The sequence below is a fragment of the Sapajus apella genome, unplaced genomic scaffold (genome assembly GCF_009761245.1).
Source record: "Sapajus apella isolate SASKATOON/1434 unplaced genomic scaffold, GSC_monkey_1.0 scaffold17, whole genome shotgun sequence".
In the NCBI taxonomy this organism is placed as follows: Eukaryota; Metazoa; Chordata; class Mammalia; order Primates; family Cebidae; genus Sapajus; species Sapajus apella.
The window spans coordinates 5,484,575-5,511,434 of record NW_022436957.1 but is presented as its reverse complement, the minus strand read 5'-3'; the positions used below and the strand labels follow the sequence as shown (position 1 = coordinate 5,511,434).

General features: G+C 46.4%; 1 protein-coding gene across 8 annotated transcripts in view; it reads right to left on the bottom strand.

Annotated features, from left to right (window-relative positions):
- Window positions 1-26,860, bottom strand: part of TBL1X (transducin beta like 1 X-linked) — a 250,547-nt gene that overhangs the window by 24,906 nt on the left and 198,781 nt on the right. For all 8 annotated transcript variants that reach the window (XM_032285870.1, XM_032285875.1, XM_032285874.1 and 5 more), the window contains 6 exons: window positions 10,447-10,592; window positions 6,180-6,411; window positions 2,019-2,151; window positions 1,486-1,627; window positions 525-588; window positions 315-412 (listed from right to left, as the gene is read on the bottom strand). In XM_032285870.1, coding sequence (XP_032141761.1) covers window positions 315-412; window positions 525-588; window positions 1,486-1,627; window positions 2,019-2,151; window positions 6,180-6,411; window positions 10,447-10,592 — 815 coding nt within the window. The remainder of the gene's footprint in view (window positions 1-314; window positions 413-524; window positions 589-1,485; window positions 1,628-2,018; window positions 2,152-6,179; window positions 6,412-10,446; window positions 10,593-26,860) is intronic.

Genomic DNA, 26,860 nt, shown 5'->3' with positions numbered 1-26,860 from the left:
ACAGCACGTGGCTCCTTCCAGCAAGTGACAAATGCAATGTGGAGATTTTCCCTCTCTCTACCACCAAACCATGTACCTCAAATAAAGGGAAGTTTTTGCATGGGTCTGCAGAACAGCAGACTATATTAAGAGATGATGTGTTACAAATTAACAGAAAGCTCAAAACCACAAAAACAAAGCCTTAAACAAATCCTTTTCATTTCTTTAAGGGAAGCACAAAACCTAAGAGTTCCAAGAAACCACGATGTTATTTTGAGATTAAAAATATCTAACCACCTGTAGCTTGAAGGGATGTATTTTAAGCTAATACTCACTTTGTCTACACCAGCACTCAAAATGTAATTCCCCTTTCTGTTCCATTTCAAGGCAAAGATGGGGCCTTTATGTTGGCCTAAGGTGCTGGCCAGGTTACCTGTTAGTAAAAACAAACAAACATGTTGACTTCAGTGTCGCAGGCTGTTCACTCAAGGGTTCCATCAACAGCTCCTCTTACCCAACCCCAGCACGAGGGACACTGGACTCACCATCTTCCGTCCATATTCTTGCAAAACCGTCATATGAACCTGTAGCCAAGAGTGTTCCATCGGTCTGAGGGCCAGAAACAGACACAAACCCACAAAAACAACTTAGGAGTGGCAGCACCAAAGAAGCTCAGAGACCCTCTCCCAGGATCCCAGTACACTGGAATCATTTGCCACTGCGTGTTCTTTAATGACAGAATTAAAAATACCATGCTGAAAGTTATCACAAGACTTTGCAGAAAATAAAAAAGCAGTCAAACTGTGTGCATCCCACATGTCAATGCATATAACCCCTGATGCTGAAATCCCAAGGTGGACAGTCACCTTTTCTGGGCTGCACATCATCTCTCTCTAGGAGAACTACCCTGGGGCTCCCAGCCTACTTCCCACCATGAGGCCACAGGCTCATTTTGCTAAGGCATGCTCACATGCAAAGATATGGCTACTGAACACACAGCTTGCTGTCTGCCAAGTGCAGCCTTGTTAATAGCTCTTAGAAGCCAAGGCCGGCCAGGCACGGTGGCTCACGCCTGTAATCCCAGTACTTTGGGAGGCTGAGGTGGGTGGATCACATTAGGTCAGGAGTTCGAGACCAGCCTGGCCGACATGGTGACACCCTGTCTCTACTAAAAATATAAAAATTAGCCTGGTGTGGTGGCGTGAGCCTGTAATCTCAGCTATTCGGGAGGCTGAGGCAGGAGAATTGCTTGAACCCTGGAGGAGGCGAAGGTTGTAGTGAGTCGAGATCACACCACGGCATTGCAGCTTGGGCAACAGAGCAAGGCTCATCTCAAAAAAAAGAAAAGCCAAGACCAAATCTCTGGCAGCCCCTCAGGGTGGGGATGAGCACATGGGACCGCCTGTCTCCTATGTCTGCATGGGCTCCATCCATCACTGCAGCCCTTGCCTGGTGGCTGGCAGGTTTTACCGATTTCAAAGTGCCCAGGGGGTGGAAGATGCTTACGTTCCAGTCCAGTGAGGTGACATCTTTGTTACTCGGGACATCATGGCCCCCTTCTCGTATACAGTGCCTTAACACGAGCTGGGTGGAGCACCCGTTGCTGTTCTCATTCAGGTTCCATATCCTTGCAGTTGAGTCTCCAGATCTGCAGAATAAAAACACAGGAGCCTCTGGTGTTTGGTTCAAATGGGATAAGAAGCTCTCCACTGCTTGTTCTCTGGCCAGATGGCATCTTTGGCACGTGCTCTTCTGTCCTTTTCATACTTTGGATCCCTGTTTCCCTCCTTGCCATCTTTGTGTTTGGTAATTTTAAATGCCTTTGTGTTCCTTATCACCCCATGGAGAAAATGACTTGGAACTATGGCTTCTCCACAATATGACACACATAGAGAAGTAGCTCCAAGAACCGCCCACTCCCGGGTCTGCCCACACTGGGGTAAGATGGGGAGTGTGTGTTCCTTAAGGCAGAACCCCAGAGAAGGGTAAGCAGCTCCCATCTCCCCAACCCTGGAGTGCCCCCATCCTGACATCCTTACCCAGATGCAAGCAAATCACTGACAGGGTTCCAGGCACAAATGAACACCTCAGACTCATGGCCCCGGAGGACTGTGGCTTTGTTGGATGGAATCTCAACCTCTCCATCTACTTCCATTGGCTTCACGTGATTATCTGTCATAGGAAACACAGAGAGATAAGTGGCTTACCAACACAAGAGAAATGCTCTTAAAGGGCGCTGTGGTTTCTGGAAACATCTTGTTTTTATGTACCAAGTAACACTACCTCTGATGATTCCTTTTCTTTTCTTTTTTGAGGTGGAGTCTTACTCTGTCGCCCAGGCTGGAGTGCAGTGGCGCAATCTCAGCTCACTGCAACCTCCAACTCCCAGGTGCAAGCAATTCTCATGCCTCAACCTCTCAAGCAGCTGGGATTACAGGCGTATGCCAAAACACTGGAGTAATTTTTGTATTTTTAGTAGAGACGAGGCTTCACCATTCTGCCAGGGTTGGTCTTGAACTCCTGGCCTCAAGTGATCCGCCTGCCCCGGCCTCCCAAAATGCTGGAATTATAGGCATGCGTCACCGCGCCTGGCCGACTTCTGATGATTCTAGGGAAATCCTGGCTTTAATGCAATTTACTAAATATTTTAGATTTCTTTATATTTTGACAGTCTTTAAATTTTTGAGGAATAGAAACAGTTTGCTAAGTGCAGTGGGTCACACCTAAAATCCCAGTGCTTCAAGAGGCTGAAGAGGGAGGACTGCATGAGACCAGGAGCTCAATAGCAGCCTGGGCAATACAGCAACACCTCATCTCTATAAAAACAAAACAAGAAGTTAGCCAGGCATGGTGGTGCACACTTGTAGTCCCAGCTACTTAGGAGGCTGAGGTGGGAGGGTCACATGAGCCCAAGAGGTTGAGGCTGTAGTGAGCTATGATTGTGCCATTGCACTCCAGCCTGGGTCACAGTTATTCTTTATAACTGGGGTCAGCTAACTGCAGCCCCTGAACTACGTCTAGTCTCTGGCTGCTTCTGCATAAATAAAGTGTGACTGGCATGCAGCCGCTCCTCATGTTGTCAAATGCCTGTGGCTACTGTTATCAGCTAAATGACGTCCCCCTAAAATTCACATCTTGAAGCCTCAATTTCTAGGACCTCAGAAGGTGGCTGTATTTGGAGACAGGGCTTTCAAAAAGGTGAGCAGGGTAAAAGGAGGTCACTAGGGTAGACTCTAACCCAATAGGACTGGTGTCTTATAAGAAGAGGAAATCAGGACACAAACACACCAGAAGAATGAGCACGAGAGGACATGGAAAAAAGATGGTCTCTATAAGCAAAGGAGAGAGGCCTCGCGAAGGAGCTAGGCCTGCCCACACCTTGATCTCAGACCTCCTGTCTCCAGAACTGTGAGAGCAAATTCTTAAACTGCCTGGTCTGTGGCCTTTTGTAACGGCAGCTGGGCTGACTCTCGCAGCTGCTTTTGCACTACAACAGACTTGAGCAGCTGTGACAGAGACTGCATGACCCTCAAAGTCTGAGACATTTACTGCCTGTCCCTGTAAGTAAGTTTGCTAGCTCCTGGTTTATCCTTATGAAAAAGCAGCAATAAGGCTGGGTAGCGGCGGCTCACGCCTGTAATCCCAGCACTCTGGAAGGCTGAGGTGGGTGGATCATGAGGTCAGGAGTTCGAGACCAGCCTGGCCAATATGGTGAAATCCCGTCTCTACTAAAAATACAAAAATTAGCCAGGCTTGGTGGCGTGTACCTATAGTCCCAGCTACTTAGGAGGCTGAGGCACAAGAATCGCTTGAACCCGGGAGGTGGAGATTGCAGTGAGCCAAGATTACACCACTGCTCCCCAGTGAGGGAGGGAGGGAGGGAGGGAAAAAGCAGCAATACAGCCTGATGATCAAACGATTAGCCATGGGTAACAGTTTCACAATATGGTGAGGAATTGAGCATGCTTTGCTGTATGTCTTTTGTAAAGGTGCTTTGGTGGAAAACCTGGGAAACAGAAGTAATGTGATCTTAGGTTACCTGCCACTGAGTAAGGAGTTTTGTTTATGTAAAAAATAAGGAAACGCCTGGTGGTCCTGCTTGGCTCAAGAAGCCTGATACAAAAGATTCAAACAGCAATGGGACTTTTGGTGTTTCTTCCATGCTCTGAAAGTGTCATCTGGCTGGAAGAGAGGAAAAACATCTTTCTGTGTGTGGCAGATCCACCATCCCTGGAGATGGTAAGAGAGAAACTAGCATCCTAGCCAGCCACGCAGTGGCAGAGGGCCTGGTAACTCCAGGCAGGCATGGCAGCCAGTATTTTTATTCTTATCAAAATGCAGCCTTCCAACGCTCCTGTCTCCACAGACTGGGCTGTGGGTCAGGTCGGAGTAGCTGTTCCGGAATTTCAACGGGGGTGAACTGGCCACATGCACAGAGGAGGGGGGCCAGACTCTTCTTTTCCTTCCCCACAATTGTGGACCTTATCAACAGAAGGCTGCTGAGAGGTCTTTCCCTTTTATCTGAGGCAGGTGGCCTTCTGTCACCCTACTGCAATAGAAACGTTGTTAACAATCTGTGAACCTTCCATTCAATGTTGAATCTGATTCTCCAGAGAATTTGTTAGCTGGTGCCTGTGGATCGTAATCTGCTACAGGGCTTGACTTGGGCAGCAGCCAGCTGGCCCTCTACACACGAGAAAGTTGTGGAGTTGAGATGTACCAGGTTAAGACACCAAAGTCATCGTCAGCTCAATCTTCAAGGACTGCTGGGCTAAATGGCTGCTCCAAGGAAAACAACTTTCTTTTTTAAGACAGAGTCTTGTTCTGTCGCCCAGGCTGAAGTGTAATGGCGTTATCTCAGCTCACTGCAACCGCCGCCTCCTGGGTTCAAGCTATTCTCCTGCCTCAGCCTCCAGAGTAGTGGGAATTATAGGTGCCCACCACGACGCCTAGCTAATTTTTGTATTTTTAGTAGAGACAGGGTTTCACCATGTTGGCCAGGCTGGTCTCAAACTCCTGACCTCAGGTGATCCACCTGCCTTGGCCTCCCAAAGTGCTGGGATCACAGGCGTGAGCACCAGGCTTGGCCAGAAACAACTTTCAAATAAGGAAGAACACCCGCACGCGCGTGCGCGCGCACACACACACACACACACACACACACAGTACACCATGCACGGGTGCACACACACCCAGACACACACGCACAAGCACATGCAGATATATACATGTACAACATACATATACACACACGCATACTTATGCGTGCGCACACACACACACACACACACACACACACGGTATGCCATGCGCGGCACACATGCTTGCTCTGAACTTACACCTTGATGTGGCATCTCTACGGGTTTCTAGATCAGTATGTCTAAATGGAGGAGGTTCTCTGGGTGGAAATTTGGGCTGTCTGACTTGCCATATACTTGTGGGCAATCACCTGACAGGGACTGATGTTCTAGGGTTTTGCAAAGACCAAATAAGCCTATGTGCAGTGTCTGGGACCCAGTGCCCTTGGCAGAAACTGAGTGAGTTCAATGATTATACTCAACGTGGAAGGCTGGAGGCTGAGACTAAAGGTGTCCACGAATGAAATACTTTTGTGTATCATGGGCAATAATCATGTGTTAGAAGAGAGTTCTCAGGTTAGCAGCGCAGCAACATTTCCCAAAGTTGAAGATGAGGGTAAAGAAGGTCAGGTCAGGCCGGGCACGGTGGTTCACGCCTGTAATCCCAGCACTTTGGGAGGTTGAGGTGGGCAGATCACAAGGTCAGGAGTTCGAGACCAGCCTGGCCAAAATAGAGAAACCCTGTCTCTACTAAAAATTCAAAAAATTAGTCAGGTGCGGTGGTGGGCGCCTGTAATCCCAGCTACTTGGGAGGCTGAGGCAGGAGAATTGCTTGAACTTGGGAGGCGAAGGTTGCAGTGAGCCAAGATCGCACCATTGCACTCTAGCCCAGCAACAGTGTGAGATTCTGTCTCAAAAAAAAAGGTGGTCAGGTTCAATGGTTGTGATGGAAAAAATGGAATGGGAAGTTCTTCCAGCCAGATCATAAGCAAACACTAGAGAGCAGCTTCTAAGACATTTATAGCAGGCAGATTTCTAAGAAGGCATTCAGATTTGCCCAGATTCAGAAGAAAACAATGAACCCAGAGAGACCCACCGAATTCCCAGAGCCCCCGCACTCACTGATATCATGTGCTCTGATCTCTTCCCCATTCACCGGGGTCTGTGCATTCTTTGGTGGGTTTTGCTGGGAAACACCGGCTGTGGTTGAGGTGGCCGCCGAGGCTGCTGCACTGGCTTGCTGCTGAGCGAGCTTCTCTCGGAATGCCTGCTGCCGTGTCTGCACCACATCGGGCATCACAGCGTCTATCAGTGACAGGGACTCTATGGGGCGGCCGTCGAACACTGTGCCATCCTGGGGAAGCAAGCCAAGTGACAGTTGTCAGCTCACGTGGGTGAGGGCTCTGGGAATGGCCTCTGCTCTCTGGGCAGGAGAAATGCAGGAAGGTGGAGCATAAACAGCTGAGTCCCAGCAACCAGGGGGTTGAGGGGGAAGCACATGGACCTGGAGGCTGAGAGCCTGGGGTGAAGAGATCCCACAGTGGGCGGGGGGACAGGGAAGGTGACATGGCAAACTGTCAGTAAGAACTAAGTATGACAGCTGTTCTGAGTGTCAAACTCGGGGGGGGGGGCGTATTGCAGACAAAAAGGCCATTTATTCTTGACAGAAAGTGCTATCCCTGAGGCCATGATTCTCAACGGGGGGTGACTACCTCCTCGGGGGACCTTAGGCAACATCTGGAGACATTTTTGGCTGTTACAACTAAGGGAGGAGGGGTGCTCCTGGCATCTGGCGGATGCCCAGGACAGCCCCACCATGGAGACTTATCCAGCCCCAAATACTGTGTGCTGTGGTGGGGAAGCCCCGCCCAGGTGCTATCGCCCGTGTGCACCATGTCTGCAAATGACCAGCCATGATACGGGAGGGTAATGCTTTGGAAGCAGAGCCCTATGAGATGGCCGTACCATTCAGGATTGGATTCTGGGTCCATCTATCCATGGGATTTAATAAAATAGGCACTTGCTACTACAGCTAGTGCTCGACTTACGACCACGGTCGGGACCGCGGACCAGTCGTAACATGATTTCGTCATAAGTTGAGTAGGCTATATGTACAGTTGAAATGGTGCACGCAGAGATGGCAGTGCTGCCGGAAGCTGGTCCACACTGTCGTACACCCAGCTGGGCAACGTTTGCGCTGCCTGACGCGGAGCAGTCGTGGCTAGCGATTGTGGTCGTAAAGTCGAATGGTCGTAAGTTGCATAGGTGGTAAGTCGATCAATACCTGTACTTGAAATGACTCCTTGGGTTCAGGGTTAGACTAACTATAGCCATGACACAATCGACATCATTTCAATTCATGATTTTTTGAACATCCTTTGATTCTCTGATTTCCATTTACCATAAAAAACTTTCCACACATATTTAAAAATACAGCAGGAAGTTCTTTCCTTGGGAAGCATGCCAGATATTCCAATCAGGTGAACCTCACTATGCCTCGGGGTTGTATCTGGTGGAAGTGCAAATGCATTTTTATATGCTCTGAACCTGAATTACCTCCGAAATGAGGAAAAATGGAAAGGCTCAGGTTTCAGCTGAAGGATAACTAAATAAAACATCACCCCAGATGATTTCTGATTACAAGACAATATTCAAAATAAAGAACACAATGTACGCAAAGAACTAGCTGCATCAACCTCTTCAGCCACTCTTCGCCCTTGATTCTGGTCATGGAGTGGGCAATGGTGACCGACTGGTCAAGATGCTTCCACACCCCCTTCCTCCTTCATATGTTCACACCCAAATGAACAAGCATACCACAAAACGCAGTAACTGTCCAAGGTCGTAACAACACGTCCTCATTTCACCTACGAGGGAACATTCTCTCTCTCCTCTTTTCCTTAGAGACAGGGTCTCACTCTGTCATCCAGGCTGGAGTGCAGGAGCACAGTCACGGCTCATGGCAGCCTCAAACTCTTGGCCCAAACTGATCTTCCTGTGTTAGCCTCCAGAGTAGCTGGGATTACAAGCATGCACCACTGCACCTGGCTTATTTTTTTATTTTTTGTAGAGACAGGGTCTTGTTATATTGCCCAGGCTGATCTAGAACTCCTGGCCTCAGGCAACCCTCCAACCTTGGCCTCTCAGAGTGCTGGGATTACAGATGTGAGCCACTGCCCTTGGCGTGTCTCACTTTTTAATGATTAGAAACCACTGTGACAAATGGGATGGTCTCTCATTGGCCTCTGGAGTGCTGGAATCTGGAGTGCTGAGGAAAGGAAACTATGAAGGCTTCCCGACAGATGAGAGGTAGCAGGCAATGAGCAGAGAAAAACAGTCACAGGTTTCTTGAGATCTGAGGGCTGGCTGGACCTTGGGGACATGTCCTCTTAGCCACACACGTGTGTGTTTTACAGATGAGGAAACTAGACAGGGCCAGAAGGAGTCAGTGGAAGATCCAGGGCACCAAGTGTGAAGAAGAGAAAGAGGACATGGCTGGTTTGCCAGGGAAAAAGGAGCACAAGAGAGGAAAAAACACCAGAGCTTTCAAAGTCATGGCTTTCAGAAAATGGCAGGCAAAAGGGCAAGAAGGAAAACAGGAGCTGGGCACAGCGGCTCACGCCTGTACTCCCAGCACTTTGGGAGGCTAAGGCGGGAGGATTGCTTGAGCCCAAGAGTTTGAGACCAGTGAGACCTCATCTCTACAAAAAATAAAAAATTATCCTGGCACGGTGGCGTGTGCCTTTTAAGTCCAAGCTGCTCAGGAGGCTGAGGCAGGAGGATCATTTGAGCCAGGAGTTTCAGGCTACAGTGAGCTATGATTGTACCACTGCACTCCCACCTGGGTGACAGAAAGAGACCCTGGCTCAAAAAAAAAAAAAAAAAAAGAAAAAGAAAACAGAATATATTACTTTGTGATTGTCTAAGAGTTTTTTAAAAGGTAAAGAGAAAGCAGTGTAACATGCTGTGAAGGAGAAAGGTTTGGAAGGGCGAGAGCAGTTCCCAGGAAGACGAGACAGAGGGAATCCTGGAAGAATGTGACTGCCAGGTGGGATGGATCATGGTACACTATGGAAAACTTGGGTAGAATCACGTTCCTCGGTCAGAGCAGGAGAAAGAGGGGCAGAGGGAGGAAGCTGGGGGGATTGAGCAATCAGTAACAGGGACTTTCTTTGGTCCCAGTGCTTTGGGAGGCTGAAGCAGGAGGATCACTTGACCCCGGAAGGTCGAGGCTGCGGTAAGCCATGATTGTGCCACTGCACCCTAGCCTGGGCAATAGTGTGAGACTGTCTCTAAAAATAAAATAAGAGAGACTCAGGTGGAGGTGGCAGGAAAGGCTGTGGATCCCAGAAGTCAAGGGGATCTTCATTGCAGAATCATGAGACCAGAATAGGAGGGAACAAGAGAGGATAAGATGTGTGGTTTAAACCCAAAATTGGTATCAAACTGGCACAACTTCTCACTGTGGGCCAATCTAAAAAGGAGGAGGGGATCCAAGCCAAGTGCATAATTTTAATGTGCATTTATTTTCCCATCCCCTTACCCCATCTGTTCTACAACGAGCCCGGTAATGAAAGCATCCCATGAGATCCTCGTTAACACAAGAGCCATTGCCTCTCTGCCCTGATGCAGCCTCTGGTGATGCTCTCTGTGGGGTTCCCCCAAAATACAGATTCCACCTGACCACGTGTGGGGCCTCTCTCTAGCCAGTCTGCTCCAGGAAATCAAAGACAGCAAATCTGCTAAGTGCAAGGCAAACGTCCACTCCGAAGCCCAGAGCAGCTGAAGATCTGCCGCATCTTTTTCAGATGTGGCAGTGTAATTGTTTACATGAGTCAACAGCCAATGAGTCTATATTTAACTAAAAAACACAGAACCATGTGGGAGGGGCACCGGAAGCTTGCTTGTGTGTCATCCCTGATCAATAAGGTATTAACACAAAGTGGGAAAAAAACCAACTTCCTTTCTTCTTTTTTAAATTTTATTTTAGAGATAGAGTCTCACTGTGTTGCCCAGGCTGGAGTGTAGTGGCGCAATTATAGCTCACTGAAGCCTCAACCTCTCGGGCTTGAATGATCTGATCCTCTCAGCTCAGCCTTCCAAGAGCTGGGGCTACAGGTGTATACCACCACACTGAGCTAATTTTAAAATTTTTTGTAGAAATGCTGTTTCACCATGTTGTCCAGGCTGGTCTCAAACTCCTGGGCTCAAGTGGACCTCCTGCCTCAGCCTCCCAAAGTCCTGGGATTATAGGCATAAGCCACTGTGCCCTGCCACTGAATTGATCCCAAATGCCTGAGGGATATGCACGTTAGTTTCCAATGCGTTCCAAGCTCTTGCAGCTTCCCGGGGCTCTGCTGTTTGGGGACCGAGCCTGGCAGCTACATACCTCATTGATACTGATCTCGGCCTCTACATACTGCAGGCCCTTCTGGAGAATGGAGATGAGGGCAGCTGGCGGCACTAGTGTCCCATTGATGTTGGACTGGCTGATGTGGCTCTCGATCCCGAATGTGAAAGCCGAGTGGGAAAAACCTGCAGCAAGAGGGGAAAGCTGAGGCTGAATGAGGCCTGAATTGACGGAGGGAGATGCAGCTGTTGAGATCTGAAGGTGGCCTGTGGATTTCAAATACACTTAATTTGTGGGGACAGACATGGCTGTAGAATGCCCAGAGATACTTCTGATTTGGGTTCAGTAAGGTAGGAAAGGGCAGAGGGAGAAGGAGGGATTTCAGACCCAGGAAGACCAGGTTGGTATGTGATGAAACAAGAGCCTTGAATGGTAGACCCATTTCAGTGTTATTAATAATAAAACAGAGAACAGACAATAGAGTTTGCCCTGCATGCCTCAGTTGGACATATCTGTTAACTGAAATTTGGCTCCAGACTCCCCCCAACTCTGCGGTTCGTATGCCTCTACAGAAGCTCATGCTGAAGCCTCTCTGTGTCACCCCCGGCAAGCACACAGGGCACCTTTCCTCAGCCCAAGATGAGGGAACAGCAAACGCTGACTCTGAGTGCTCCCAGCACGTGGGGCAAGTGCATCACAACCCAACATCTGAAGATGGAGAAGAGGCCGATCTCGACTGACTGGTGTGGCGCTGTCATTTTCTCCAAACACTGGCAATTTTCTCCTTGCTAATAGATGCTGGCTCTTTTCCTTTCCACTGTGTCTCTTTCACTGCTGCTGTAGGAAGCTGCTGATCAATGATGCTTGGCAATTTAAAAGTGTTTTCAGATCAGCTTTGGATGAAGGCTCTTAAAGGAAGCTGTTGGGAAGGGGATCAGGACTGAATACACAGAAAGCCATCCCTTGCTCTTGGGGATGATGCCTGCTTCAAGGGAAGAAGGCAACGACACTGGGCATGCATGTGGAGGTCGGCGGGGTGATGGGAAAGCTGCAACAGCCCTTCCTCAAGGAGAGGGAGGGAGGCGGCATCCTATTGCCAGCAAGTCTAGGCTGCTGCAGGGAGTTTCCTAAAACAGGAAGCCTGGCAGGGCTGGGTCACTTTGCTTGGTGCAGAGGCGGACTGGGGGTGTACAGGAGCTTGAAATCCTTGGGAATTGTAGGTCATGGGGGGATCTCATGTGAGGAACATGGACCCCCATGCTTGCCTCCCTGCAAACAGGTGGGACAGACACCAAGGCATTCCCATGGTATGGCTTTCAAGTCTCACACTGTTTACATCCTCCACGGATGAGGCAAATGAGCAAGAAGCAGGGAGTTCTGAAAGTGGCCATTTTACCTCCCTGGTTAGGCCACTCTGCAGGTTGAGAATCTGGTTATCCCAGGAGATGGGACCGTCAGCCTCGCTGGGCATGTGCTCCTCTTTGCTATCTTTCATTCAGCCAAAGGGGGGCAGTGGCGGCCGGCTTCCCTCTGCTTCCACATCAGTGGCCTTCTGCCTCTCCTTAACCAAATACAAACTGACCTTGCAATAAACAAAATGCTCGCCAGATGGGAATGTTCGTCCCTCCAGGAGAGGAGCTCTGCGCCTTGCTCTCCTTGCTGCTTTCTGATACTTCACTTTTCTCTGTCTACTCCCTCCTCCTCAATCCACCCTCTGTTCTGTTCCCATCTCCAGGTTGTAAAGAGCGTATCAAATGTGTAGTTGAGATTTATCTAATAGAGCAATAGGGTAGCTGCTATTAATTTTACAATCAATTGCACAGAGTCTTGTATATTTCTTTACGAAACTAACCGCCTCCATTAGGTTGCAAAGGAGCCCTTTCCAGGTTCCCCTATCCCCAAGGGTTCCTCCACCCCTGTGTTTTTGGAAGATATAAACCAAGGTTCTTTACAACAACCTTATCTTTTCCTTCTCACTTATTTTCTCTCTCTCTATCCACCTTCCTTTTCCCCTACCCACTCCTACCAAAATGAAGCAACCCACCTTGGATTCACCAATGACTCTATTCTCTGCCATGCTATACAGAGTGTTACCTGCAAGCTTTTATCATTGAGATCTTCGGCAAAGTGTGGAATAGAAAAACTTCAGTCAATGAATAAAGCAGGACCTCACTGCATTCTTCACCCAACGCTCTATTGCATGGACTCTTCCTTATCTACTCCGGGCCACAGTGATTCCTCTCTCATAGACATCATGACCCTCATGGCTGGTAGGAGCCACTTACCTGGCTCCTACTCAATGGCTTTAAGTCTCTCAACATCATTCTGTCACTGTCCTTTTTTCCTTGATGAATCAGGTCCCTGAGATCTTTTGAGGGTAACTGACAGGTTCCTGTTGCTCAGTTTGCAGCGCGGGGGGGGGGGGGGGCTGAGATCCAAGCCTGGGCAGCCAGAAACTATTCTTAGCCACCATGAAACAGCGTCTAGAAACATCTACCGAATGCACCAGAATCCAGCATTAGGTGCTGATGAGGTTTCCTGACAAGCAAACCTCATGGCTGATGGAACAATTGTGGAAGGAGAGTCTCATGCTCCTGGCATATTTTATTCATCTAGTCTCACTCATTCATTCCCACAAGCAGCACTGGGCCACGGAACTATACCTGCAGTCATATGCTCTGTGAAACAGAGCCGATTCTGACCACATTACCACCTTCAACCAAACCTGGGCACTCTGTCCACTACCTTAGTCTCTGCAGCAGCTGTTCAGAGTGGGTACTGTTTTTGTTTCACATATGAGGACAAACACTGGAGACATCAGGTAACTCGCCCACAGTTTATGTGATAAGGGGCTGAACTAACTGTGAACCATATAGACCATGTGACTTTGAAATTCTGCTTTTTACTTTACCCTCCAAGACCCACAGGCACAGAAACCAAAATTCTTGAATTATCTGCATGGACACAGACTCCATTTCCAACTGGCTGCTCAGCTAGACCACCGACAGCTCTGAACAACAGCCAGCTTGGGTGCAGCTCAGGCAACTCGCAAAGAATGGTGTGCAGAGCTCAGTCTAACCCACGGTGGGAGTGTGCCCTTGATTTCTCTCTCATCTGGGTTTTTAATGTTAAGAACATGGTTTGGCTGTAGAGAAATTCATAACTTCATTTCTCTACGTGACTATGCTCTCCAACATCGATTTCATTTCTAGACCATGTGGACAACGGTATTCACATTCGATTAAGCCTTCTTGGAACAAGGAGATGAACCAGTAAAGATGGATGAAGGGTGCGGAGTTTCAGACTTCTGCAGAGAGCTGAAAGTTGTCTGCTGGAAGGCATATCCTATGCAGATGCACAATGACAAAAGTGCAGAATAGTTCTACAGGGGTACCTTGAAGGTCTTTCATTAGCTTGGGTCCTCTTATGGAGAGGGTAGGGTGTCATGACTGGAAGTTAGGCACTTTCATAAAGACCTGCGAGATGTACATTCCATACCACGGTTAACAGAAGTCTTCCTATTTGCTGAACTTTTCATTAGCTGCATTTCTTTGAATGGATCTCTACATGGGCTCTAGAGCAACGGTTTTTCAGTCCGTTTCTTCTAAGATTTTCTTACTGATTTCTGATCATGTGATCTCGTGAAGGCAAGGAGGAGGGCTGGGTTCTGTCCTCCATCCGCCACTGGGTGCCTGGCCCATGCCACTTCATTTGGCTGGGCCTGCATTTCCTCCTCTGCGGTGCAGGGATAAAAAGTACCTTGAAGTGCTGATGAGACACACAGATGGGACAGCAGCCAGACCCGTGACACATTTGAAGGAGAGAAGACACAGTGAGTCAAAAGGTCCCTGTCCCAGCTTTCCTTGTTGGAACAATGAGGATGGCAGATGAAATGGCTACTAGGATATTTTCTAGTTCTGATACTTGTTCTGGGACAGGAAGATGTGTGCTATGTTCTGAATGTTTGTGTCCCCTCCAGATTGGTATGTGGGAAACAAATCCCCAAAGTGATGCTGTTAAGAGGTGAGGCCTTCATGAAGTGATTAAGTCACGACGGCTCCACTCTCGTGAATGGGACTAGTGCCCCTATAAAAGAGGCTCAAGCAAGCTACCCCATCCCTTTCACCATGTGAAAACACAGGAGGAGCCATCCACGAGGAACAGGACTTCACTGGACACCAAATCAGCTGGCATCTTGATCTTGGACTTCCCAGCCTCCAGAACTATGAGCAAAACATTTTGGTTGTGTATAAATTACCCAGTCTAAAGTATTGGTTACAGCCCATACGAACTAATACAATGCCCAAGGACTATGTAATAGAGGCTGCTTGACCACTTTCTCTTAGGCCTGACCACTTCCTCCTAGGCCACAGTTGCTGGAACCAGGTGCCAGGGTGCTGTGGAAGGTAATGTCTTGGAAGATATGGTACGTCCAAGGAAGATGTTTCTCTTCTAGGGCCATCCCTGCCTCCACACCTGCCAGCATCCCACCCCTCCCACCTGGACTCCAGGGCTAACGGATGCATTCATTTGCAGTCTGCCAGAGTGGTAAGACTTCAGTGCCTTGTGCCTCCTCAGCTTTCCTGCATCTCTGAACACATCTCTTCTACCCAACAAGACATTCGTAGGAACAAAGACCAGAATGTCAATGATAAACGAAGCACCCAGGGCTGCCCCAGCAGCAGGTGCAGAAGTAGCTAACGGGCAGGAGAATACAGAGCTTGGTGGTACCTCGATGAAAGATTGTGTGAGGGTGATGGGTTAGTGTCCTTGGTGTCATCAGTAGGCTAGCCTAGAGACATTCCTGAAGACAGCAGGCTTGCCACTTACTTAGGAGGTATATCCCTGATGAATCTCTTGACAGCAGGGTTTCTCAACCACAGTATGGCTGACTTTTAGGCTGAATCCTTCTTTGCTGTGGGGGACATAGTCCCATGCATTGTACGATGCTGAGAAGCACCCCTGGCCTCTACCCACAAGATGTCAGTAGCACACTCCCATTGTAACAACCAAAAATGTTTCAGATATACTCCCATCAACCCTACCACGGTTGAGGAATTTACACCCTGAAAGGATACCACCCCCAGCTCTACTCTCCTCAAGTTTCTGCTTGATTCTTGGTTGTTGCTATTGAAAAAGCAAGCTACTCTCTACATGCAATTGGTCATAGACCTTAGATAACACATAGTAAGAGAGAATAATCAGATGAAGTAAAATTACTCCCAAGCAGAAAAAAAGAATATAACCATGATAAACTGAAAGGCTTACACAAAAGACCACATTTTTAAAATGATGCTAGGATTTTCCATGTAGAGTCCTGTCCATTTGGAATGAATGGTGCAATAGTCTCACAAGAGAGGAAACAGTCTGTACAAGAATCTGTCTCATCTAACTAGGCAATATAAATGGATTTAAAACAAACCAAGTACAGGTATTGTGTTTCTTGCAACTATGACACTGCCAAACCATACCCCTCACAAGTGGCTGCACAAACCATTTGAGTTGTACAGTGAACTACTATGCCCAGCTAATGTTGGCCTGATTCGTCAGCAAAATCTGCTGAGTTATCAGTCACTGGCCTTTAGGAATACCGCTTATTTGGCAGAGAAAAGTAGACATTTAATACTCAGGCAGCTGTGGGGTTGGTTTTGCATCTTCAGCTGAAACAAATACCAAGGGTGTTAATTTGTAGCCTTAAAACTGGAATTTTTATTACATATTTAGCAGACTTACATACTTGTAAATACTGACAGCTATCCAAAGCTGATGGGCACCATGTGCTATTTGTACACTGCCTAGATCATGGGCTTGAAAACTGAGGCCCATAGGCCAAGTCTTGCTCACTGCCTGTGTGTGTAAATAAAGTTTTATTGAGATACAATCACACCCATGAGTTGATGTGCTGTCTATGGCTATTCTCACACTACAATGGAGGAAGTTGAGTAGGTTTAACAGAGACCATATGGCTCATAGACCTGAGGATATTTACTATCTGCTCCTCTACAGGAACAGTGTGCTGACCTGATTTCATATACAGTTGACTCTCCACATCTGACAGTGCTGCATCCACCAATGCAACCAACCACAGATCAAAAATATCCAGAAAAGAAACACAAAAATCAATGTGACAAGAGTAATACAAATAAAAAAACCAATGCAATATAACAAATGCAGCATTTACATTGTATTAGGTATTATAAGTAATATAGAGCTGATTTAAAGTTCACAGGAGATGTGCATAGGTTATATGTAACTACTATGCCATTTTATTTTATTTTATTTTATTTTTGAGTGGGGGGGAGGGGAAGAATCTACTATGCCATTTTATATCAGGGACTTGAGTGTCTATGGATTTCGGTATTAAAGGGGGTCCTGGAACCGACCCCTTGTGGATACCCAGGGACGGCTGTACACACAAAGTAGCAGTAAGCAAATGTCATGGTCTCCCAGATGCCTTGCCTATGTCCTCTCCGCATCTCTGCTATACACCTATCTTTTCTCTTTGCTACCACTCTGCTCCTGGGCCCTCACTCTTTCCCAGCCCTTCGTTCATCTCTCCCCTTCTAATATGCCTGACAATAACAATGATAGCTGGTGTTTAGTGAGCGCTTTCTTGCTGTCAGGCAATAGCATATAAGCTTCGCGTGTGCTGTCTGATGCAATACAAAACCGCTGAGGTAACTTCCCTATCACAAGCCACCTACTGCTCTCCGTTTCCAAAGCAGTCGAGGGCCAGCAGGCCTGGATGAGCTCCCTCATCTCAGTAAGGCCTTCCAAGCCTCTGGTACCCCATTCTAAAGCCATGCCAGCTCTCACCGTGCTCCAAGCATGTGCCTGCCTTCCCATAGGATGACTTCATTCATTTTGGTCTCTTGATCTGGACCAGTAGTTCTCAAGTGAAGCTGTTTTTGTGCCCAAGAAGAAGACATCTGACAGTGTCTGGGTGGGTGGGTGTCTATGTGCTACAGGCATCGAGCAGGTAGAGGCCAAGGATGTGGTTAAACATCCTACCATCCATAAGGCAGTCTACCACGTCAAAAAATGATCCAGCCCCAGCCGGGCATGGTGGCTCATGCCTGTGATCCAAGCACTTTGAGAGGCTAAGGAGGGTGATCACTTGAGGCCAGGAAAGCAGTCTGGCCAACATGGTGAAACACCATCTCTACTAAAAATACAAAAATTAGCTGGGCAGGTGGTACACTCCTGTGGTTCCAGCTACTCGGGAGGCTAAGGCAGGAGAATCGCTTGAACCCAGGAGGCGGAGATTGCAGTGAGCCAAGGTCATGCTACTGCACTCCAGCCTAGGCAACAGAGTGAGACTCTGTCTTTAAAAAAAAAAAAAAAAAAAAAAAAAATCCAGCCCCAAATTTCAAAGTGCAAGGGCAGGAAACTCTGCTTTAGAATTCCCTTATCCACCCCTGCCAACCTTCTCAGTGATTATGACCGCAGCCAGGCCCCCCTCTTCCACAGCAGCCTTCCTCGTGCTCTCTACAGATGTGAGTGCCTCTTCTCCGAGCTCCCTCAGGACTCCTCCCTATCCTTCTGTCTTATCACGGTGCCGTGCACTATGTCCCACGTTTCTATGCATCTCCTGGCTTCTGAAAAGACTGATGCCCTTTGAAGGCAGGAAACCTGTCATAACACACAGAGCACCCCTCCTTAGTATTGCTGAAAAGATTCATGATGAATGGCTCAGAGAAACTGGTGAATGATGTCAACGAAGGGAAATAAGAAACTGAATAATACTGAGTCCTCAATATTTTTAGAAGCGAGAACTTGGAAGAAAAAGGACAAGAATTGATTTAGGCACAGCAGCAAATGGAAAAAAAAAAAACTGAGTTTTTAAGACAAAGATGACTGTCATACAAATGATAGTCTCTAAACGTCAAAGAAGTCTCTTGACCATATATACATATACCTGAATAAAAGCTATTACATTATTCAAGAAAAATAGTAACAACAATAAAGTTAATGACATTGAGTGCTTACTTTGAGTCCTTTATAGGAATTAAACCATAAATACTTGGCAATAATCTATGAGTTAGTCCAAATAAATCCATATTACAGATGAAGAAACTGAGTCATGGAGCAGTAAAGTGATTTCCATGAGGGCACACAGTACCAAGTGGCCATCTGACTCCCGACTCCACACTCTTAACCCATACACCACACACTACCAAAATGTGTTTGGAAACTTTTGGTTTAAAATACCATCCTTTTAAAAGAGGAAGAAAACCACTTAATCAGTAACACCATTTATATTACAGTTTTCAGCAAAAATAAGTTGCAAACAGGGTCTACGTTGCAACAATGAATCTGAATGCTTCCCGTAACACAGAAAGCAAACAGACGTAAATTGGATCTTCCAAAAAGGCTCACATATTAGACAGCTAAATTAAGAAAAAAGGGGTGGGCATGGTGGCTCATGCCTATAATCCCAGTACTTTGGGAGGCCGAGGTAGGAGGATCACTTGAGCCCAGGAGTTCGAGACCAACCTGGGCAACACAGTGAGACTTTGTCTCTCTACAAAAATAAAAATAGTAAGATTAGCCAGGTGTGGTGGCACATGCCTGTAGTCCCAGGTACCCAGGAGGCTGACGTGGAGGGACTCTTTGAGTTCAGAAGCTGGAAGCTGAAGAGAGTTATGACTGTACCAGTTTACTCCAGCCTGGGGGACAAAGTGAGACACCAGTCTTGAAAGCAAAGGAAAGAAACAGAAGAGAAGAAAATAAGGAAGGAAGGATCACATCAGATGCAATGACATAAGAATTTGGTACCATTTCTTAGGCTTATGGAGAGAACACACTTAACCAGGTGCTCTGAGGCCTGGATCTGCCCTTATCAGCTTCCCTGGCTTCCTTTTCTGAACAATGGACAGGTGAATTCAATGATCTACAAGGTTCCTTTCAATTCTAAAATTCTACGTAGAGAAAATAAATTACCTTACTGTCCCAACAAAACCTGAAGGGTTTTTAATTTATGGAGGTGACTGAGTGACAACACAAAGAGGCTAATGTCATTGAAAGAACATATTACTCAGTTCCCAAGGAAGGGAGTATGCTGGGGCATGCCATGCCATGCCACACAGGGCAACAAGAAATTTTATCACACACAGGGACCAGGAAGCTAAGAAAGAGGGAGGAACTAGGAGTGCACCTTTATGACTACAGTAGTCAGGAAGTAAAGGGTGGGGACATCCCTTATTGGATAGGAAGTGAAAATACATGTTAGACTTTGTGGCTGGGAGTTTTATAACGATTTTGGCACGCCTGCGAAAGCCACCTTATCAGAGATAAACAACTTTGATTGTTGGTCTAGCCCTATGATCAATGGATACCAAACAGCCATTGGTTAACACACTTGTCCAATGCGGTGGACTAAAGAGAAGGGGTTTTACAATAGAGTCATTATGAAACCAAAACGTACATGGAGCACTTCCTTTTGTTTCAGCAAATGCTGACATTTTTCCAACCTCTCTATTCATAGTGGAGTCAGTACAGCTTCTCCTCAGTCAGTATTTCCTGGATCATAAAGGTTTCTCCAGCAGGACTACAGCTGCCTGGAAAGTTGCCCACTTTCCTCACAGTGCTGGGACAAGGTGGTAGAGGTGGGGAGGGTGTGAGAAAAATAAAGATGGAAGAGAGGCCAAGGACGAGGAAGTGGTAGCCGGGTTGAAACATCAAACAGTGAAGAAAACACAGACACACATGCACATTCTCACGGAGTTAGGAACAGTAAAACATAAAAGACGAGAGAATTTGAAATCCTATCTTCATCTGTGGAGTGAATTCACTGCCAGTTCCCTTCTCTTCAACGGTGATGGATTAGTCTCACCAGAGGATTACATTTTCTGCCCAAGAAGCAGTTCTTATCATATGTAAACTCCAGTTATATCCATGGTAAAAGGCAAAAAAAAAATATGCTGGGGAGAATTCTTTTTGCTTTTGTAGTCTACATCACTGAACATGTCCATATCAGCTTTCCATTTTAATGTGTTTATGTGAAAAAAATCCTCAAGGCCCAGTCCTCAACTCCCATCCTAACCCCTGACAACATTTTGCTACAGAAAATAGACTGCAGTGAGAACATTTTTATGTGCTGCAGACCTGTTTGAGATGACCCACCATAACATGGAATTTACTGTAAAGTGAAACTGCCTCGGATGGCATCCAAAAGAAATACCAGAAGGATCTCGTTAAAATAGGGTTTCGCCATAACATCTGGCCTAGACCCCAAGGGTGGCGGCTGAGTACGGCTCAGTCCGCTGACGAATGCAGACCAGGCACCCTTGCCAAGACTATTTTCATATCCTTTACAGTTGGGGAGCATCCAGGAGGGAAAAGCATTATTCAGGCCATAAACTCACGTGGCTACTTCCTCTCAGGGCAATGGCGGGCTAGGACAACGAGACAATCTTGGAGGGGCCTAGGCCAGGGTAGGGGGTGCTGCTTCCTGGAAATGCTCACAGAGAATCATAGTGGAGGTGATGCCAGGGGAATCCTCAGCTCTTGCTGCAAGTCAGCCACTAGGAAGAGCTAGGCTCAGAGACACTCGTGTCCTCCAGCCGTACAGCGTGGTCTCCACCAGTTCAGAACACTCATGAATTCTGGATTCAATATTTGGAAATTGGAAGACAGCATGAATGCTAAACCTAAGATTTACAACGGATAGCACCATTGCAAAGCACAGTCAAACAAAAGTCAAGATATGACTTTGGGAATGTAAGAGAAAACAATTTGGAAGAGGAAGAAAATAACTCACATTGTTAAACAATCAACACAACTCCTGTTCTCACATCAGGGGATTTCTTCCAGCCCCTCTTCTCTATGCATCTTAATTTATTTTTCTTTTTTTTTTTGAGACAGAATTTTGCTCTTGTCACCCAGCGGGGAGTGCAACGGATAGTGCGATCTCGGCTCACTGCAGCCTCCGCCTCCCAAATTCAAGCGATTCTCCTGCCTCAGCCTCTCGAGTAGCTGGGATTACAGGCGCACGCCACCATGTCTGGCCAATTTTTATATTTTTAGTAGAGATGGGGTTTTGCCAGGTAAGCCAAGCTGGTCTTGAATTCCTGACCTCAGGTGATCCACCTGACTCAGCCTCCCAAAGTGCTGGGATTACAGGCGTGAGCCACCACACCCGGCCTATGCATCTTAATTTCTATGTATAATCATTATGGTCACAGAATATCGTATCCCTGTTCTCTTTTGCCTAACACACTGTAAGTATTTTCCCTGGTTGCTGGTTGGTTTTGATAGACACCTCTGTGGTTATTAATTTTTCACCAAGCAGGCAAGTCATCCTTTACTCACACTATGTCCGGTTTTAGCTTTCAACAATGAATCAATGGCTTCTAACTGGACAGATTCCCATGTCTTGGCTAGTGTTAATATGCCACTAACCCTACTTGCCAGCACCTTTTCCTCATTTCTGCCATCATGGATCCTACATCCCCATCACCAAGATGGCACATTCTCCTGAAATATGCCAGGTTTGCTATGCCTCAGGGCCTGAACTCAGGCTCCTTATTTTTCTTGAAGTGCTCTTTTCCCTTTGCCTAAAAACTTCTGGTTCAAACACCCAGCTCAGATGGCACTTTATGCTCTTTCTCAGACTCCTGGAGAAAAGGTAGCAACTGCTGTATTTCTGGACATCAAGTACTCTCTGGTAGCCACCACACTTCTGTGGTACTCAAAATAATTTTAAGTAGCATGAGGGCAAATGTTTGAAATTTAATAGCTATTTGAATGTATATTATGCAAACAATAGAACTAAATGAAACTAGTATACTAATAGGTACTGGTACATTTAATAAAAAGCAACTGTTTCAATTAAGAAAAATATTAAAAAAAGAACTCCAGGTGTATGCAAATATGGTGAAAATTCAGATAATGAGCAAAGAACTGAGACTGGCACCAAGTGTGGTGGCTATGCCTGTAATCCCAGCACTTTGTGAGGTTGAGGTGGAAGGATCATTTGAAGCCAGAAGTTCAACACCATACTGGGAAACAGAATGAGACCCCATCTTTACAAAAAATAAAAATAATTAGTTGAGTGTGGCAGCACATGCCTGCACTTACAGCTACTCAGGGGGCTGAGGTGGGAGGATCATTTGAGCCCAGGAGGCTGAGGCTACAGTAAGCTATGATCATGCCAATGCACTCCAGCCTGGGCAACAGAGAGAGAGACTCTGTCTTTAAAAAACAATAAATAGGTAGGGTGCAGTGACTCACACTTGCAATCCCAGCACTTTTGGAGGCCAAGGTGGGTGAATCGCTTGAGCCCAGGAGTTTGAGACCAGTCTGCGCAACATGGTGAAACACTGCCTCTACAAAAGATTAACCGGGTGTGGTAGCACATTCCTGTGGTCCCAGCTACTTGGGAGACTGAGGTGGGAGGATTGTTTGAGCCCAGGAGGTTGAGGCTGCAGTGAGCCAAGATCATCCCACTGCACTCCAACCTGGGCAACACAGTGCAGTGCTGTCTCACACAACAAATATATATGGGGGTGGGGTGAGGAGGAGGGCAGGCAGCTCCTTCTCTGCTGTCCTGCCCATTGCAACCTTAAAATATATTTTCATACTTCCTCTAATAAATCTGCCTTTCTTTAAAAATTAAAAATATATGTATTATCTTAATTGTTGTATTGTTGTTTTTAATTGTTTTTCCCATTTATTATTATTATAATTTTTTGTTTTTTGAGAAAGAGTTTCACTCTTGTCGCCCAGGCTGGAGTGTGATGGCACAATCTTGGCTCACTGCAACCTCTGCCTCCTGGGTTCAAGTGAATCTTCTGCCTCAGCCTTCCAAGTAGCTGGGATTATAGGCATGTGCCACTATACCTGGCTACTTTTATATTTTTGGTAGAGACGGATTTTCATTATGTTGGTCAGGCTGGTCTCTACTCCTGACCTCACGTGATCCACCCACCTCGGCCTCTCAAAGTGCTGGGATTACAGGCGTGAGCCACTGAACCGGGCCCCCAATTTATTTTTGATCCACAGTTGGTTGATTTGTAGATGGGGAAGCTGTGGATATGGAGGGCCAACTGTATTTGAAAGCATCATGTGGTACACCATAGTTACATACACATATGTGTGTGTATGTATATAAAATTTTTATTACATTATTTTCAATGAATGATGAATAAATGAAAAAATGAGAAAGATTACAAAGTCAGATGGATGATGCTCTGAATCGCAGCTGCATGACCTCCCTGAAGTGACTTGGGTAGGCCAGGACCTTCTCAGCACCTTGGGTTTCTCATCTGTAAATGACGGAGCTATTTCTACTTCCTAGGGATTGGTAGGAATAAACAGTTTCATCTGTCAATATTTAGAATCATGCCTGGCACACAGCAAGTGCTTGATAAATGCGAGATACTGTTACTATGGCAAAGCAGTGATGGGGGATAGAGGTTAACACTGACAAGGGTGGGATATGTGGTGTCAGGTGGCGGGGAGGGAACTGAAGGCCAGGAGGCAGCAGGAAAGATACCATGGGAAAAAAATGTTTGAACACAATCCTGACGTTTTTTTATAAAACAGTGCTAAGTCTGAATGCTTCTCTCCACCCTTCTAAATTCATATATTGAAATCTAAACCCCAATGGGGTGGTATCAGGAGGTGGGCCTTTGGGAGATGATGAGGGTAGAGCCCTCGTGAATGGGATTAGCGTCCTTATACAAGAGACCCCAGAGAGCTCCCTCGCCCCTTCCACCATGTGAGGACACAGCGAGAAGGCGGCGTCTGTGAACCAGGAATTGGGTCCCCACCAGATGCTGAATCTCCCACACCTTGATCTTGGACTCCCAGCCTGCAGAAATGAGAGAAAGAAATCTCTGTTGTTTATGGTATTTTGTCATAGCAGCTCAAATGGACTAAGACAAAGAGTGACATAATTATAGGGTAGAGGAAGCTTCTCTTTGGAGTGGACAGACCATGGTAGGGAAATGGTGATGGTGCCCAGTGTGGGATTACATTAAGGAGTGCCTGTAAAGTGCCATTCAAAATATCAGTATGGATGGTAATGGAGAAGTTGGGGATACACACCGTGACATGGGAGGGAGGAGTCACTGGAGAGATTGGGAGTGGACACTTGGACTTGGGGAATCAGTAGAGAGATTGAGGATGGGACCCAGACTTGAGGAGGAAGGGGGGGCATGTTACTACAGGCAAAGATGTGGGAGGGGAAAAAAGAACATCATCTTGGGGACAGTAGTAGCTAAGAAGTGAATGGAGAAGGAGGCACCAGCAAAGGAATGTACAGAGACTTCAGGGAAAAGGGACAGTGCTGTGTGTGACAGTTCAGACGACTCGCTTGCTATTTGGTCTAGAAAGCAAGAAAGGGAATGGAATTCGGCATAAAACATATCAACGCTGGACACTTTTAAGGTCACATTAGAATTTCTGAGCAGGCAAGTCTTGAATGTAACAGTGAATAAACTCGGAAGACAGGCAGCTTAGTGAGTAGCTATTTCATCTTATCTAAAACAGGAAAGGTGGACTCTCTTAGACATTTTCCCATCGTCACCAATTTTTAAAGTAGGAAGTGAAATTGAAGGCTTATGTGGATCTTCAACACAATCTAACCTTTTTTGTGGGTATCAATATCAATAAAGACTTTTTGACTACATTGAGCAAGATGTGTATTTCAACAACTGTAATTTATAAACACTCAACTGATTTTCATTCTAATTGCTTTTTCTCCCTCTAACAAATTAATGAGTATAAGAATGGCAAGTCTTAATTTACAACAATAGACTCAGAAAAGATCGTACAAGTGAAATTGAACTGGAACCAGGAAGGTGGAATGGTTATGAACATCTGGAATATATGAACTTCTGGATTCCTGCATTTTGCTACTGTAAGTGGTTATAATCACACCAAAAGAGTAGTTTAGCAAAACAGTCTTTTCAAACAGTTTGTTTGCAACTAGCACAGTTATGAGAGGGTTGGTAACTGAACAATTAGCCCCTTCATACAGGCCCCTTCATAACCTCCCATGTGAGCAGAGGCTCTGAAACCCGATGCCACTGTATTTAGCAAAGGGAGAATGGACATACTTGGTAGAGGAGTATCAATTATTCATGCCACACAGCTGGCCAGGGTGATGTGCTATTCTCTTCTATATAAAAGACCTGGGTATCACGTTCTGCAGCTACTTACTCACTCCTACACACTCTTAGAAGTTATTTTTTAAAACTGACATCTAACATACACATAAATGCACAAATTACAGATATAAAACCCCACCCAGTTTTCCATGTGACCTGGGCCTGAGGTGGTTTGGATAGTCATGTATTCTCCTATTTTCCTTCTGACCCCTTCAGCATGGGCTGCATGCCCATAGGAATGGCCCCCAATAAAAACCCGGAGCGCCTAGGTTCAGGTGAGCTTCCCTGGCTGGCCACTGTCCCGCAGGTCATCATATATTCTTCCGGGAGAATTAAGAGCATCTCTGTAACTAGGGGTGGCCGCCTACAAAGTTGTGCCTAGTTTCACCTGGACTTCGTGCCTTGCGCCTTTTCCCTCTGCTGATTTTCAGCGGTATCCTTTCATTGTAATAAACCATGAGTGTGGCAGCTACTGAGTCCTCTGAGTCCTTCCAGCAAACCACTGAGCCTGAGGGTGGTCTTGGGGGTCCCAATACACCAGCGAAATGTGCTGCTCTCACCTAATGAGATCACATCAAGGCATGAGCCATTACTGTTTCAGAGTTTCAGAGTCCTTTCATTCTCTACTAATGTGGACATTTTATTCAGGTCTTCCTTATTTTATTATTTGATAAAACTAATGTTTTCCTTTATTATTCCTAAAGCAAAGACAGCCAACACCTCAAAGAAATGCTGGCCTTCACTATTTCATAAAGATTCTTTTTTTAAACAGGGACACACATTAGCAATGTAAAAGAGCCACTGCAGTCAAAAAATATTTTTAGAGACTCAGCTGAACAATAAGCCCTGAACTTTTGTTTAAATTAAGATAGCTGAACCATTAAAATGATTTCCTGAATCCATGGAAACGTGTCTTGCATAAGAAGGCATTCTGCGGCCCTAGGAAACACAGTGGAGTCTACGGAGTAATTTGTCAGCTGCTAGGATTACAGTGGGCAAAGCTACTTAATCATTTTTCTAGATGCAATTATTCACAAATATTAAGAGTAATGTAACCACCCAACGGATTCCCCTTGCTCGCTGCCTAGACAGAGCTGATTTATCAAGACAGGGGAATTATAATAAAGAGTTTAATTCATGCAGAGCCGGCTTGTACGGGAGACTGGAGTTTTATTAGTACTCAAATCAGTCTCTCTCAAGGCTTAGAGATTAGGGTTTTTAAAGATAGTCTGGTGGGCAGGTGGTAGGGTGGGGAGCATGCTGACTGGTTGGGTTGGAGATGAAATCACAGGGAATTGTAGCTGTCCTCCTGTGCTGAGTCAGTTCCTCGGTGGGGG